The 17,555-nt window shown below is 46.3% G+C and overlaps 1 protein-coding gene across 1 annotated transcript in view; it reads right to left on the reverse strand.

Moving 5' to 3' along the window:
- The window catches only part of PRKCA (protein kinase C alpha), a 419,289-nt gene that overhangs the window by 229,397 nt on the left and 172,337 nt on the right, over window positions 1-17,555 (reverse strand). Inside the window, exon 3 of the mRNA XM_066235888.1 lies at window positions 5,297-5,379. Coding sequence (XP_066091985.1) covers window positions 5,297-5,379 — 83 coding nt within the window. The remainder of the gene's footprint in view (window positions 1-5,296; window positions 5,380-17,555) is intronic.

Here is a 17,555-nt window from a genome sequence, read left to right on the forward strand (position 1 = left end):
CCTCTGAGGTCTCCCTCCTCACCCCGTCACGGCCAGGGCAGGGAGGAAACCACTGGGAGAGCAGTTCCATAGTGCTGGCTTTCCAAAAGGCAAAAATATGTTCACCGTCGCCAGTCCCCAAAGCTGAGCAATATAATAGTCCCTCCTCTACCTGTGCACCATGTCCTGGTCCAACCCTTAACTTGGGGGGCGGGGGAAGAAGAACTATTTCTAAACATGGACCAGTTCTGTCTTATTCCTTTGTTGTCATATAAAATCTTGGATGCGGGGCAGAAATGCCGGGGCCACACACCTAGACACACAAATTCTGCACCAACTCACAGTGCCTTGCCAATACCAAACAGGCAGAACCCAGCTTGTTCTGTGAGCCAGGGACATCCCTTCTTTCCAGCTTGTGAGTCCTGGCTCCAGAGACGCACAGCGGCGGTGAATGCATTAACCTTTAATGGTAGGTTCTTTCAATGTCTCTCCTTTTCCTTCTCTACTTGGTGTGCACAGGGTCGCACTTCAAGTCTCAGAAGCCCTGGCTTTCATCTCTAGGTGTGGTTGTACGGAATGTCTGACAGACACTGCTCATCTGGAGGGGTGGGCGGGCTGAGAGGCTGGCCTCGTCTTCAGGGGTTCCCACCGTTGCATCCAGGAGCTCTCTCTCCTCTGAGGCGCTCTGCGTGCCCCATCAGTTCAATAGGACTGCTCGTGGAGTCCTGAAGATGATCTCTGTTCAAAACAATGTAGAACTCTCTTCCCATGTGGTTGCGGTCATCTGAGCTCTGCCATTTGTCAGTACTTTTCCTTTCATCTGGGAGATGAGAGAAAGAGCAGGTACCGTGTCTGTGGACGGTGCAAGCTCGGCCCTTCCCCCTGTGAACACTTGGGAGTCCGCTGCGCTCAGTGAAGGCATTATTAAGCCTCACGTAAACTGTGCACCTTAAACATTCACTGGGGCATGAAAACAAACATCTTCACTGATGAGGTTTTCATTTTCAGAGAAAAAATATTTGGGGTAGTTTCTTTTGTCTTAAATCATGGGGGGGGGCAAAGTAGATCTGTAGTTGTTCGTATTAAAAATAGTACAAGTAAAAAATAATAATACAAGAATAAACTGTTTCGCATACTCACAACTATAAAGGTGTTTTTGCCTTGTATTTTGTTTTCTTTTTAAAATTATATTAAATTTAATAGGGTGACAATGGTCAGTAAGAACACACAGGCTTCAGGTAGTATCTCGATAGCTTTGAACTGTTGATTGTGTTGTGTGCTCGATCCCTCTGCTCTACTGACTGGTGGTTCTCCTGCCTTTTAGCACGTTTCTGAACGTCTGAGCAGAACTTCCAATGACTGCACCAGGGGGTAGAGCCCAACATGTTCCACAGAAACACAACCAGGCCAGGGGCTGCTCTCTCTTTTCCTTAACACCCTTCAGCTCTGTGATTTGAAACTTACTGAATAAAACATCTTAAAAAGGAGGAAACAAGAAAAGTCCTACCAACTCAGCTCAGCCATTTGCTGAAACCTTCTTGCTTTTCCAACTACCGCCCTGGTGCAGTACATCGTGCATATTTGTAAAAGAAATAAAATCGTCCTGCACAACAGACAGGAGACACTTCCCATGCTGTGGCCGCGGAATGCCTAATCACAGGCCTTTGAACGCCAAGGACCAGAATTTCCTCCCTGAACGAGAGAGAACGCACAACCCTTTGTGAATGAGGCAGTCAGGACTCACTGATTCTTTTAAATATCTCACGCCCTTCTTTTTCTCTCATATTAATTTTTAAAAGTTCATCTCTTATCACCTTTACTTTCAAGGATTTTAAAATGTGAGGCTCAGCACTAATGGCAAGTCAACACCAGAGGAGGAGGAAGAGACCTCAGCTGGACATCAGGTCACAGGTGCACCTCTCACATCATATGTCACACCAAGTGGACCTTCACCACAGCTTCCTGCCTGGCTCCAGGCTCCAGGCTCCAGGAGTAAGGCGAGCACAGAGCAATCATCCAAACAGGATAAAATTTCTGAGTGTGAAAGAGGTTGCTAAAAATAATTAACAGGCATGAATTGATGTCTAGCCGGCATAAACCAAGATTTTTCCTTGTCAACAAGACGGACCAGTGCACCCTGGGATGCACAGTGCCTACTGAGGTGTAAAATCAAAAGCTTACAGCGAATTCCTAACAGGATCCCAGAACGTGATCAGAGAGTTGGCCTCTGGCCCCTGGAGGACATTGTGAAATCAGCACCACACTCCTGGGTTTCCGCCTACCTGGGTTTTCTGCCCTTCCTCCTCCACCCAGTCTGCGGGGTTCCTCAGATCTCTCCTGGGCCCTAACCTCTTTTCTTCTCACTCCATACCCTCTCTCTAGGCAAGATGGTTGTGAGGCAACTGTGTTAGGCTTGCTCACGGGTTTACGGGCTGCGAGCACTCGACTTGGTCAGTGCATGAGTGCACGGCAGAGGCACGTGTGCAGAGCCCATATGAGGCCATGGGGGTTTCCCCGGGCAGTGGTTCTCCCAGATCGCTCTCTGGCCACTGTGAGGTGCGGTTTTCCCTTCCTGCCTTGTCCTTACTGTGAATACTAGATTTTCCTTTGTTTATCAGCTTTCCCTTCTGTTGTTTATTTGCTCTCCTGTCTTTGCTCGCCTCCAATAAATGGGAATAGCCTGACACTTTCTGGCTCCACAGTCCCTCTACTGTCTGCTCGAATCCAGTGTGAACCTGCCTGGCCTTGGCCACCCGCATTACAATGGTGCTTACACAAACATCTGTATCTGCAGGACACACCCCACTTCTCACCTCCACTCACTGAAGATGTCCAAAGTCAAACCCTTGATCTGCTTTACCCCATGGCCCCAAATATGCTCTGTCCTGTGCCAGAATCCTGGAAGTCTTTCTCAATGTCTCCATCTCCCTGATCCCACAATGGCCAAGAACACTGACTCGGCGACTCAGCCTGTCCTGAGTGGGTCCACTCTGTCCATCCCTGTTGCCTCCATCTGCTCCAAGCTCTCCCCTTCTTGCCCTGGAGAGCAGGAGCTTCCATGCTGGTTGGCCATCCCCAACGCTGCCCCGTCTGTCTGTCCATTAAGCCCACTTCTCACCCAATTCCTTTCTTACCAGGTCGCCAGAGCCACCTTCATGAGAAACAAATAGCATCGCATCATTCCTAGGTTCAAACCTTTCCCTGGGTCCCCGCTGTTCCTGCGACTGTGTTCAAAATGCTAAACTAGACACCTGACACCCAGCCCACTCAGGGTCTTTCATACACGGAACTCCTCCCCACATCAGGGAGTTCCCACTTGAAAGCAATGCTTTACAGGGCTCCTAGTGCGCCAGCTTCCACAACCTCCCCTCCCCTCACCCCCCGCCCCCCGCTGCCAATTCCTGATGCTGCAGGAATGGGAGGAGATAGAAGAGAAGTGAGTTAAGCTGGAGTTGAGAATACCAGTAAGGAGGTGAAAGGACCACCCCAGGATACTTCAGGCCCACTTTCAGAAAAGTCAGTACTCTTCATTTGCACCCATTTTAATCTCTACAGTGCACCAGACGGACACTTGGGAGTAGGGAAAGGTGGGATGACACTGCATATATGTATATATGTACATTTTTGCATGTAGGCAAGTCATTTCACATTCATGGACTGGGAATCCTGGCTCATGAGGAAATGAAACAAGATGATCTCGGATGCTCCCTCTGGCTCCCAGGTTCTGTGAGTCTTTGAGGGAAGGGGGCGGTACCCCCCCTATGCTGCGTCCCCCAGCACTCTGACCGAGAAGCAGCCTGTTCCCACATGCCAAGGGTCCCCTGGTAAGTTCCTTCCTTACATGTGTTAAAAAAAACAACAACGCAAGGCTGAATTGCTCAGAGCTGCTCATGAACACGCCATCTTCCAAGAAGGGGAGGATTCAGCCCTGCCTCCCCTGAAGAAGCCACCGGGAAAGCAGTTTCTTGGTGGGAACAGATGCCTCAGGTGGAAAGCCCTCGGGCACACTGCTTAAGTGTCAGTGACTCCAGGCCCTCGCCTGTTGGCTCAGTGGTAGAGCGTCGGCCTGGCGTGCAGGAGTCCCGGATTTGATTCCCGGCCAGGGCACACAGGAGAAGCGCCCATCTGCTTCTCCACCCCTCCCCCTCTCCTTCCTCTCTGTCTCTCTCTTCCCCTCCCACAGACAAGGCTCCATTGGAGCAAGGTTGGCCCGGGCGCTGGGGATGGCTCTGTGGCCTCTGCCCCAGGCGCTAGAACGGCTCTGGTTGCAACAGAGCGATGCCCCAGATGGGCAGAGCATCGCCCCCTGGTGGGCGTGCCCGGTGGATCCTGGTCAGGTGCATGCGGGAATCTGTCTGACTGCCTCCCCGTTTCCAACTTCAGAAAAATACAAAAAAAAAAAGTGTCAGTGACTCAGTGACCCGGCGAAAGCTGTTCAGAACAGAAGCGCCTAGTCCTCAGCACCCTCTGCCACAACACTTTGTTTTTTTCAGTTAAAATATTACTTTCTATGTAACAGCCCAAGTTTCTTTCTGCTCAATATACAGGGTGGGGAAAAAGTAGGTTTACAGTTGTGGTACATGAAACAAAGAGTTCATCCTTGTGTTACTATTTATTTGTTGTGTTATTTTCCGTACACACAACTGTAGATCTACTTTTGCCCCCTCCTGCACTGCTGATGCCGGTCTTTCCCAGGCCTCCTCGGCGGTACCCTCCGTGGCCGATCGGGTCCACGCAGAGCCGGGACGGAGACGCCTCCCAGAGACAGGCAGAGCCACAGGGCACGGGCCGCTCACCCACGGGCAGCTTCAGAGACCATGCGCTCAGTGAAACAGATGTGAACTGATTTAAATCAACAGCAGCCTTTATATAACACGTAACGAAGAGATAGCAAGGATCTCATGAAGCGAACAAGGCATAGTTTCTTATGCTGGCCAACAGCGACGGATCTATTAGTAAATAAACCGAAGGGTGACTTATGTGGATTGTAAACTTTGTCAGCATCTTCGGGGAAGAACCACATTGTGCTTGGGAAAGATATTCCTATACATTTGGTGGATGCAGTCCATGTGGCCTACCAGGGCAGAAGGCTGAAGGGGACCAGCCAACAAGAAATTCTCCTCCAGTCCCTCAGTGGTCCCGACAGGGCTCAGAAGGACAACACATCTGTTCATTAATCCAACCCCAATAGTATGAGACTAACTGATACGTCTTCCCATCAACAGTATGAGCCCAAACAACAGTTGTACAGGCGTTAAAAAAAAATTAAACTCCGAAATCTGCATTGACGTCAAACAATAGTTTCCAGATTACTTACATCAGTGTCGGGTCCCTTATCCGCACCCGGACAAGAAAAAGTAACAAATTCATGGCACCTCTTGTGAACCACAAAACAGCAAACTGGTGGAGAGAAAAGAAAGTTAAAATTAGAATAGACTAGATTTAGTATACAGTTTTGTCTTCTCAAAAAACTTAGTATACAAGCTTTATTTTCTAAAAAGCTACTGTTAGGGGTCAATTAAATTTCATGACAGACAGACTCTCAAACAGCAATTAGAAGGCATTTCATTCAAGACTCAGCAACACTTGGTATGGATTACACTCACAGACAATAAAACGCCAGGTCTGACAGGGCCCAAGCAGACCCAAACCATATTCCCTTTCTTTGCAGTTGAAGGCAAGAGGGCCAGAGATTGTAAGACCATTTTTCAAGGTATAAACAAAGAACCAAAATTTAAAGTACTTCACAGTCTTATACCAATACACTCACAGTGACATATAAATGTTTATAAATGTTATACCCTGTAAAGTGACAGAAACTATAAAGAGCTTATAACTATAAATAATAGCAGGGCAACCCACTATGTGGGTTACAGAACTTCCTTAGCAGATTTCTAAAACTGAGCAATTCATTAAGACACAAACCAAGTTTATAGAGAAATGCCCTTTGAAATGAAGAAAGGTTGGGGAACACCCTCCCGCCTTCTTGTTTCTGCTTGCTTGCCATAAATACACAATGGGAGAAAGGGGAGAGTGGAGAGGGAAGGGAGGGTGAGGGGGGACGAGAGGGGTGATGAGAGAGTGATGAGAGAGGGATGAGAGAGGGATGAGAGGGGGGGATGAGAGAGGGATGAGAGAGGGATGAGAGAGGGATGAGAGAGGGATGAGAGGGGGGATGAGAGAGGGGATGAGAGAGGGATGAGAGAGGGGATGAGAGGGGATGACAGAGGGGGGATGAGAGGGGGATGAGAGAGGGATGAGAGAGGGATGAGAGAGGGGATGAGAGAGGGATGAGAGAGGGGATGAGAGAGGGAAGAGAGAGGGATGAGAGAGGGGATGAGAGAGGAATGAGAGAGGGGGATGAGAGAGGGATGAGAGAGGGATGAGAGGCGGGATGAGAGAGGGAATGAGAGAGGGATGAGAGAGGGGATGAGAGAGGGATGAGAGAGGGATGAGAGAGGGATGAGAGAGGGATGAGAGAGGGATGAGAGAGGGGGGATGAGAGAGGGATGAGAGAGGGATGAGAGGGGGATGGGAGGGGGATGAGAGAGGGGATGAGAGAGGGATGAGAGAGGGGATCAGAGAGGGATGAGAGGGGATGAGAGAGGGGATGAGAGAGGGGGGATGAGAGAGAGATGAGAGTGGGATGAGAGGGATGAGAGAGGGGATGAGAGAGGGGGGATGAGAGAGGGATGAGAGAGGGATGAGAGAGGGGATGAGAGAGGGATGAGAGAGGGGGATGAGAGAGGGGGATGAGAGAGGGGATGAGAGGGGGATGAGAGGGGGATGAGAGGGGATGAGAGAGGGATGAGAGGGGATGAAAGAGAGGGGATGAAAGAGGGGGGATGAGAGGGGGGATGAGAGAGGGATGAGAGAGGGGATGAGAGAGGGATGAGAGAGGGATGAGAGAGGGGATGAGAGGGGGATGAGAGAGGGGGATGAGAGGGGGATGAGAGAAGGATGAGAGAGGAATGAGAGGGGGATGAGAGGGGGGATGAGAGGGATGAGAGAGGGATGAGAGGGGGATGAGAGGGGGATGAGAGAGGGGATGAGAGGGGGATGAGAGAGGGGATGAGAGGGGGATGAGAGAGGGCGATAAGAGGGATGAGAGAGGGATGAGAGAGGGGATGAGAGAGGGATGAGAGAGGGATGAGAGGGGATGAGAGAGGGATGAGAGAGGGGCATGAGAGAGGGATGATAGAGGGATGAGATAGGGATGAGAGAGGGGATGAGAGAGGGGGATGAGAGAGGGATGAGGGAGGGATGAGAGAGGGATGAGAGAGGGGATGAGAGAGGATGAGAGGGGATGAGAGAGGGGATGAGAGAGGGGATGAGAGAGGGATGAGAGAGGGATGAGAGAGGGATGAGAGGGGATGAGGGAGGGCATGAGGGAGGGGATGAGAGAGGGATGAGAGAGGGATGAGAGAGGGGATGAGAGAGGCATGAGAGAGGGATGAGAGGAGATGAGAGAGGGATGAGAGGAGATGAGAGAGGGATGAGAGAGGGGATGAGAGAGGAGGATGAGAGAGGGATGAGAGTGGGATGAGAGAGGGATGAGAGAGGGGATGAGAGAGGGGATGAGAGAGGGATGAGAGAGGGATGAGAGGGGGATGAGAGAGGGATGAGAGGGGATGAGGGAGGGGATGAGAGAGGGATGAGAGAGGGATGAGAGGAGATGAGAGAGGGGTGAGAGAGGGGATGAGAGAGGAGGATGAGAGAGGGATGAGAGAGGGATGAGAGAGGGATGAGAGAGGGATGAGAGAGGGATGAGAGGGGGTGAGAGAGGGGGTGAGAGAGGGGATGAGAGAGGGATGAGAGGGGGATGAGATGGAGGTAAGAGAGAAAGAGAGGAAGAATAAGAAAAGAGGAGAGAGAGGGGGTAGGGGAGAGGGGGATGAGGGGGAGGGGTGAAGCCCAAAGGATAAAGACCTACGTAGTAGGCTGAGTCTGGGAAAGAAGATAAGGGTTGATAGTTTTCTTTTTATTTATTTTTTATTATTTTTTTTTATAGAAACAGAGAGAGAGTCAGAGAGAGGGATAGATAGGGACAGACAGACAGGAACAGAGAGATGAGAAGCATCAATCATCAGTTTTTGTTGCAACACCTTAGTTGTTCATTGATTGCTTTCTCATATGTGCCTTGACCACGGGCCTTCAGCAGACCGAGTAACCCCTTGCTCGAGCCAGCGACCTTGGGTCCAAGCTGGCGAGCTTTGCTCAAACCAGATGAGCCCACGCTTAAGCTGGCGACCTCGGGCTCTCGAACCTGGGTCCTCGGCATCCTAGTCCAAAGCTCTATCCACTGCGCCACCGCCTGGTTAGGCGATAGTTTTCTTTTTAAATAGTTATATTTTTCACGTAGCCACAACATAATGTCTCTGTAATAGTACATGTTAAAGAAAAAAGAAAATGCAGGCTTGACCTCAAGCAGGTAGAGTTGGACACATGAGGGAAACTTTCATAGGAATAGGACAATTGAAGATCAGTTTAGAAGCCAGGATGCCTGAATGAGGGGTTCTTGTTCACTGGCAGCCACCCCTGCCTGCCTTGCACAACAGGGGCAGGAGGAAGCGGGTGTGAACCACAGTGCAGCGAGCCCCCAGGTGGCCCGGGCACCCCTGCCCCTCAAGCACTTAGCTCCCACACCCCTGGGACCAGGGCCTCTCCACTGTGCTCCTGCTAAAAGCACATCCACTGGAACACTCTAAGGACGGACAATTAGGCGGTGCGCTGCGACGGCGCAAACCAACCTCAGATGCTCCCTGTCTCGGGCAGAGTCGCGGCTCCCTCACCGGAGTCGGAGATGGATGACTAAAGGAAACGGCTTGCAGGGGCATTGCTGCCTTGCCACGTTTACTGTGGATACAGTGTTTGTTTTTTGAAGGGAAAATAAACATTCCTATTCCCTACTCAATCGTTCAAATATTGGAGGCTTTTCATCTCTTTCTCTTTTTTAAATCCATCCCTGCACTCATTACAAAAAACACTATTTATCAAATCACTTCGGAAAATACATTTTGTATTTGCATCTGTCCCCTCTATCTCCACTTACTCATCCACAAATTAATTATATGTTTCCATAGTATTTCTATTATACGCCTCAGAAAATCTCATGTCCAATTCTGTCCTCAGAAGAACCAGGCCCTCACTGCACAGTATCGTTTACGAGACAGCAAAAAGCCTCACCTCCGACCCCAAAAGACTTCTTCCCCACCTCTCTATGAGCCCCTACCTTACAGGAAAGTCTCAGATCCCGAAGTGCCTGGAACGCCGAACAGGACGTGCAGAGGGGTCATGTGTTTCCAAAGAGCCATTTATACATGAGTGACCTGAAGAAGGATAAAGACCCTGTAGGCCTGTCCAGAGACTTGAGATTCAGAATGGATGATCTTCAAAGAAGACAGACCATGCCTGTGCCCGAGTGACTGAGGAGAGAGCTGGGTCCACCCTCCCCTCGCCCGACCTCCAGGGAGGGGAGCAGGAAAGAGGAGCTTCTTTACATTGGCTGACTCCAGCATTTGCCTATTTTCTGTGGGAAGTCTGTCCCAGAAAGGTGAGCAAGGGCCAGAGCTTCCAAAATCACTGATGGCTGGTCTTGACCTTTGGTTTCAAGTTCCAAACTAAATGGGGAATGAATGCGTAGTTTCGTAAGACAATATGATGCAAACATTAGAGAAGTCTTGCTGGTGTAGTTGAAAAGTGAGGAAAAGAACGCTCAATAAAAGAAGAGAATGCATGGGGTTGACCTGGAGATTGGACGGTACAGACTTTCCTTCAGGCTGACAAGTAGGAGCTCTGATTTCCATCCTTTTTATCAGAAATCTGAAGGTCTTCGTCTCACCACGTTACAGGGAGCAAGAGGAATTGGGGAGTATGAGAGGATAAGATGATACCTGTCACAGATTATGCTTGTGATAAATTGTTGTCTGATCTTAGCTAAGAGGAAGGCAACATTAAGACAGCAGCCACTCAGTTGGAAGAAGTACAGACATATGTCATGGCAGACTCCTGCTCCATGCTTGGTCCTGGAGCTGGACCCTGTGCCCTTTAATAAGTCTGTGCTTGTGCAAGCGCAGGCTGGCCAATAAGACTGAGATGAAGCCTCAGGTTCAAGGACTTTAGGGTCCTTCTGCTTGTGTAACCAAATGAGAGGTTTTAAAATAGGAAGCTGACCTGCAGCTCAAAGTCACCAAGTAAATCTTCATCCAGTTATTCCCTAAGCACAAAATTGCTTTCCTCTAATCCTCTGTGTGATATGCTGATGCTGCCTGACAGTGATGAGATGATTCATGAAATGCACAAGTCACCCTAAGCTAATGACGTGCGAAGACAAAAATAAGAGAGACCACAGGCCTGGCCTAACAGCGTTGCTTATTAATGTCACGTGGTTTTCAAATCGAGAATGCTCAGTCTACTCATCCGCATGGCACACTCATCACACTTACGGAAGTCAACGACATGGAAACAAAGAAGAGTTTTGGCCATCTGTCAAAAGCACCTTTCCGAGACGGAACAAATGACAGTCACGTATGTTTGACTCAAGAACAGAGGTGGATTAAGGTCAGTTGAGGCCCCGGGCACAGAAGAAAATATTGGGCCCCTTAAAAAAAGAGAGAGACAGGGAAAATAAAAATAAATGTTAATCATATTTTTAAATAAATAAAAAATATGTACTATTAATGTTAAATTGCACATATGAAACCAAACTTGGTGTCATTAGAAAAAAGTGTCAAGTTGGGGTTTGTGGGCCCTTCAGAAGTTGGGGCCCAGGTCGAGTGCCTGCTGTGCCTGCAGTTAAACCCACCTCTGCTCAAGAACCTATTAAAAAAAAAAAAGGTGTGTTGTGGTGCTGCCATATTGATGTTAATGGTGGTTTTCAGCTGTGCCCATTACAGAGAACAACACCCAGCAAAGGGCAGGCTGAAAGCTAAACACTCAGTGAAGGAAACACTTCCTTCTGTAACCACCCCCTCTATAAATTTGGTAAGAGCTCATTTAACTACAGTGAGTTTTGGCCCATAAGACACACCTGGGTGATCTGAAACTTTGTTTCTTTGTCAAATGTCATCATTGTGCCAATGGATGACTTGGGGCTCTTGACACTGAACAACGATTCCTTCCTAGAGTGAAATGGGCAAATGGTAAGCCCAGAGACATTCTTTACACCCCTTCATCACACAGTTTTACTATAGTGAGCCAAAGCTACTTACAAAGGAATTGGCTGGAGCTAAGAGATTCCTGCTCATCCACTCAGTCTCCTCCTTAGGAATGCCACCAACACTGATCACGCATCAAGTAGGCAAAGCAATGGCTGTCTCATGAGAGAAAAGGTGGCAAATCACCACTTCCATGCATTAGGAAGGCTATTATTAAGGGAAAATAAGACAAAATAACCAGCGATGGCAAGGATGAGAGGCAACTGAAACCCTTGAACATTGTTGAGAATGTAGAATGGTACAGTTGCTATAAAAAAGAGTATGGATATTTCTAAACACAGAACCATCATGTGATCTAACAATTCTACTGTGACACCTTGTCACTTAAGCTATTTGTAAAATGGGGTCCCCTTATTTTTCCTTGACCTGGGCTTCCATGTACACTGAGGGGAAGAAATGCATACTTATATATTATTTTCCATTTCTCTTTTAAAAAATAATCTCCTTTCACCCTCAAGTCTCAAGTTCATATTATTTCAAAGTCAGGTCATGGGTATGTCCTCTACCCCCTTACTTGTAGTTTCAGTTACCTACGATCAACAGTGTTCTGAAAATATTAAGTGAAAATTCCCCAAAACAAACAATTGATAACTCCTACATTGTGCTCTGTTCTGAGTTAGCAGGATGCCATCTCTTGGTGTCCTGCTCCATCCTGTTCCGACGTGAACCACCCCTTTGTCTGGCTGTAGTCACTTCCCACCCTTAGTTACTGAGTAGTCAGCCATCTTGGTTATTGGATCAACTGTCAAGGTATTGCAGGGCTTCTGTTCAAGACACCTTTACTTTACATAATAATGGCCCAAAGTGCTGGCGATTTAGATTCACCAAAGAGAAGCCATAAAGGGCTTTCTTTAAGTAAGATGGTGAAAGTTTTTGACTTAAAGCATTTATCATCTCCCATCACCAGGGGAAGGATGAGTACAGGACAATAAGATATTCTGAGAGAGACCATCTTCACATTACTTTTATTGGAGTATATTGCTACAATTTGTCTTTATTATTCATTGTTAATCTCTTACTATGACTAATGTGTATATGGAACTTTATTACAGATATGTGTATATAGGGAAAATACAGTATATGTAATATAGGGTTTGATACTATCCAAGTTTTGGGTCTCCCCCCAGGAATAAATGGAGACTACTATACTCAACAAAGTTCCCTGTTATCCAAAATTAAGAGGGTAAGAACCATTATGTAACAAATTCTGAATTCAAGAAAGAACCTACTAAATTTAATAGTTCAACTTTGTTTAGAACAGAAGACGGGGAGCTGAGCTTCCAAGAGTTCCTTTTTAAATACATAAATGGCTGCCACCATGTGAGATGGTTTTAATTAAATTTTGCTTCGCTAGAAGGGATTAATGAAAGGTAACGTCACATTCAGAACACAAGGAAAATGAAAAATCTTGAAGGCAAATGAACTGCTTTCAGCTTTGTAGGGAAAGTAATAAAAAAACGGAGCTTATATTTTTCATGTTAAAAGAAAATTACTGGTTTCTGATATGTAACAGTGAAAACAATCTTCTCATGGGAGATACTGTAAAGCAGTTTACAAACAAACCAGTCCATGTGCTTCACCACCTATTCTAAGGAGTGCCATTCCTCTGGCAGCACCTGATGTGGTCCCTAAGCCTCTGGGTACAGACACCCAGCACACTCTTCCCCTAACCCCAGCACTCCCATTTCTCACCAGGCATCCTCTCTCTTTCTTTTCCCTGGGAGAATCATCATTCACCTCTTTCTCAACTTCCTTTTCCCTAACATCGGCCAGTCTGACTGATGCTTCCATTCTGCAGACTGGTGTCGGTCCACCAGAAATTTTGTGCCAGTCTGTGAAGGGGTTAACCACTCTCATATCTTGCATCAGTTGTCTTTCTAGCCAATTTCTGAGGGCCACTCAGTGTAAGTTGCTATTCTTTCTACCTATTTCTCCTACCCACAATTGCCAAGTGAAAATGTCATCTGATTATTTCAGTCATTAGCCATACTGTTATAGGTTGAATTGTGACTCCCTAAGTGCATACGTTGAAGTCCTAACCCCAATGCCTCAGAATATGAACTTCTCTGAAAACAGTTTTGTTGCCAATGTAGTTAATCCAAGGTCATACTGACACAGGAGGGGACTCTAATCCAATATAACTGGTGTCCTTATAATAAGGGGAAATATGGACAAAAATCACACAAGGAGAATGTCCTGTGAAGGCAGAACTCAGGGTGATGCGTCCATAAGCTGAGGGATGTCACCAATTTCCTGCAAACCACCAGACGAGTGGAGAGTCATGGGACAGGTTCTCTCTCACAGCCTTAAAGGAACCGACACTGCTGACGCCTGGCTCTCAGCTGTCTAGCCCCCAGAACTGTAAGACAATATTTCTGCTGTTCAAGCTTTTCAGTGTGTGGTGCGTTGTTATGGAGGGCCCAGCAGACTAATGTACATAACCAAGGCATTTTCTAGAAAGTGTATTTCTAGATGTAAATTTTAGTTAGAGGGGTGTGTGTGTGTGTGTGTGTGTGTGTGTACAGCATCAAGAAAATACAAACACTACCTTCTCAAATGGAACCCAGGTTACTAAGAGAAAGTCAAAGATTAAAAAGTCCAGGTCTAGCTTTGTACATAAATCTGTCAGGTGACAACTAAGTGACATGAATAAGAGCAGGGAGTTAACAGCCTCAAGGCATTGTTTCCCAATAGCTCCATGAGCCAGCATTCTGAGTCCACAGTATCACCAATAAGGGCTGAGGGTACCTTTGTGTCCAAAGAAGCCACGAGCAATCAAAAATTCATAAATTAAAGTTCTCTTTACACTTCCAAAGGGAAAAATAAGAACCCACAGGTGACTAAGCAAAAAAGTTATTTATACCTAAATTGAAGGGTGTGAAATGGAAATTTTGAAAATCAAATATATCTGGGGCATTTGTATAGACTCACTTGGTCACAATTATAAGTGAATTTAATAAAGTCCATATTTTTAAGGGTTCAATATACAAGTGTAATCATAAACCCCAAATTAAAATAATTGGTTTTTAAAATATGACATGTTTAATGTAGTAGCAGGTATTTATAATCAAATTCATAACAATGACCATGTTTGTACAATGCTGCTGATTATATAACTGTCTCAGTCTTTAGTGGTGATATAATGTAGGTTCCCACACAAGTATAAAACCACCCAGAAAACAAACACTTGTAATCCTCAAGACTTTTAACACTCACCTTCATAAATCTCAGAGAAAGGACTTTCAGCATTAACCTTCATTAAGGATATTACTAATAAAAAGCAGTAAACATCACTGAGAGTCTGACAGTAACAGAATCAGCTAAGACTTCAGAGAGGACCTACTTGAGTGGTTTTCAAACTGGAAGCCTTTAGGGAGCATTGGGTAGGTGAGAAACAAAGTCATGACTGTTCTTTTATTGTTTAATCCTAGGCTACAGTTTTAAAGTCAAAGTTTTTATATCCTAGCAGCCTCTGGAACAGTCAACATCCTTAGCACATAGTCTTCAGTAAACAAACCATTCTGTTACAAGCTGAAGGTCAAGGGCAAAGCCAAGAAATCTGCCACTCTTTACACAAATACCTATGAAGTTCCCAGTAGAAAGCCAGGGAGGCTGGCAGACATGTGAGAACTTTGAGTTTAATAAAGCACTATTCTTTTTTTTTATTTTATTTTTTTTATTTTTCTAAAGCTGGAAATGGGGAGGCAGTCAGACAGACTCCCGCATGCGCCCGACTGGGATCCACCTGGCATGCCCACTAGGGGGCGATGCTCTGCCCATCTGGGGCGTTGCTCTGCTACAACCAGAGCGATTCTAGCACCTGAGGCAGAGGCCACAGAGCCATCCTCAGCACCTGGACCAACCTTGCTCCAATGGAGCCTTGGCTGCGGGACGGGAAGAGAGAGACAGAGAGGAAGGAGAAGGGGAGGGGTGGAGAAGTAGATGGGCGCTTCTCCTGTGTGCCCTGGCCGGAAATCGAACCCAGGACTCCTGCATGCCAGGCCGATGCTCCACCACTGAGCCAACCGGCCAGGGCCTAAAGCACTATTCTTTTGGGGCACTGGTTAGCCAAGATGGTGGAAGCCACCTAAGAAAAGGCAGTGGACATCCTGAAGGCAGTGTCTAGGAAAAGAGTGTTCTTGAGTGCTGAGACAAATCAGCAAATGAGGAGAAGCAGACCTAGGAGAGAGGCAAGCAGGGGGCCAGAGCCCTGAAATCTAATGGTGGGAGTGTTTCAAGAAGGAAGAAGTTTCCAATAGTGTCGCCCTCAGAAGAAGTCAGGAAGAAGTTGAGTGAGGTGGGTCTATTTGATCAAGGATTGGCGGGTCATTGTCACACACAGGACCATGGTTTTGGTAGTGGTAAAAACAGAGAAACAAAATACAGGGGTTGGCAGGAAAGCAGGTAGTAAAGAAACAGAGGCAATGAAAGAGAGAACACTCGGTTCAGTTAAATTCTGGTCAACAAGTATTTAACAGCTATATCCCAGAAATAGCAGTAGGCCCTGAAATGGTCAAAATCGACAGGCTCAGGTCCCTCCACAAGGAAGCACTGGCAAGTCTTCCTATGGGCTGTGAGTGCTTAGGTAAGGGCTCTTATCCCAGCCTCAAGTTCACCGAAGACTTGTGGCAGGAATGATGCTCTCGGTCAGGCTGAGACAGGACAAAAAGTCAAGGGACTTTTGCCTACCAAGTTATGACAGCCTTGTGACAGTCTGCAGTAACACCTATGTAAAATTATGAAAATAGGCACGGCCAACTCATGCAAACTATGGGACAGGTAGTAGTAGGTCAGAGGAAAATCAAGCACCAATGGAAAGAAATGTGATTCATATTCACCAAGAAAATATTACTTTGAGCCATGATGCACAGAAGGAAATTATGAAGGTGTTTCAAATACTGTAGGAAATGCTCTCACATATGAATCTGGTGTCATCCACTTTTTTTGTTTCAGTCATATAACTGCAAAGCTCCTGTGGGTAAGGGAGGGAAAGAATGTTTCATTCATGATGTCTTGGTTCGGGTGGACTTCAGTGGATGTTGGAATTGGGATGGGGCCTGTCTCAGGATTGAAAGGAGGATGTTCACCTTTAGCGACAAATGCAGGACATAAGTGAACACAGTACAGTGTTACTCCTGAAATTAGAGGGTGGCCCTGGAGCAATAGTTACTCTTCATTCTCAGAGATAAATACATACACAACATTCCCATAAATAAAATGCTTTCACTTTTCCTGAGATTACACTGAGTTTATGTGACAAAAAAAAAAAAATCTGTTCATATTATTATGTCAATTGTTGCCCCTGTAGCACTTCCCTCTGCTCATCTTGGAAAACAATTCAGATTATCTCCCTTTGATCAAATATGGCAGGAATGAAGAAAGCATCAGGGATGTGGAACACAATGTAGTGACAAAGCAATGAGACCAGAAATTTCCAAAAAGAAAATCTGGAGATGTCCAAGGCATGCCGATGTCCACGGGCACAGCCATTAGCAACCGGGGAACCACTCCATACCAAGCAGCAAAGCGGGCTCTCCCACAGTAAGGAAACAGATGAGGCCCAGAGAGCAGCAGGGAACCCATGCACGCTAACAAATCCACCCTACGAAAGAAACACGTTTCCTTCCCAACAGCACGCCAGAGACTGGAAGACAAAGTGCATTTGTGCAACACAGGAATCGTTCATTCAGAATTTTAAAGACCAAACTGCTTTCTCATCCACACACCTATACACAACGCTCCAAAAACTTACATCTGACAGTCATCATCATGTAGAGCGAGTGACTGATTTGAAAAAAGGTACCTGCGCCCCCCCCACCTCCCAAGGGGAAGAGTTTGCGGAGGATACAGACCAAAGGGGTAAAGGGATTGTGTCTGGAACAGTGTTGAAGACGATTTCATTTGACTTGTCTTTCTTTGTGTTCACCTCCGCTTTCTAATTTTCAACCATGGACTGTATTAACCAAATATATAACTTTAAAGATGATGTTTATAGTAACAAGCTACAAGATCCTGAAGTGATTTCTGAATCATCATCATAAAAAAGTAGTCTTAGCACGTGTTTAGAGTTAAATTGGTTTTGTTATACAATAAATCCATCAGGTATTTATTTAATGCGACTCCCTGACTCATGCTGCTGGATGCAAACCCACTGGGTATACTCAGAAACGAGGACACAGAACTTGCAAATGCTTGGGGACAGGCACTGAGACAAGCACAAGAGCCAAAAAAAAAAAAAAAAATATATATATATATATATATATACACACACATATATATATGTGTGTGTGTGTATATATATATATATATATATATGGTAACATTTCACTGTTGTCTGCTTAAAAACTTTTGGTTTTGGTT

The sequence above is a fragment of the Saccopteryx bilineata genome, chromosome 6 (assembly GCF_036850765.1).
Source record: "Saccopteryx bilineata isolate mSacBil1 chromosome 6, mSacBil1_pri_phased_curated, whole genome shotgun sequence".
Taxonomy (NCBI): Eukaryota; Metazoa; Chordata; class Mammalia; order Chiroptera; family Emballonuridae; genus Saccopteryx; species Saccopteryx bilineata.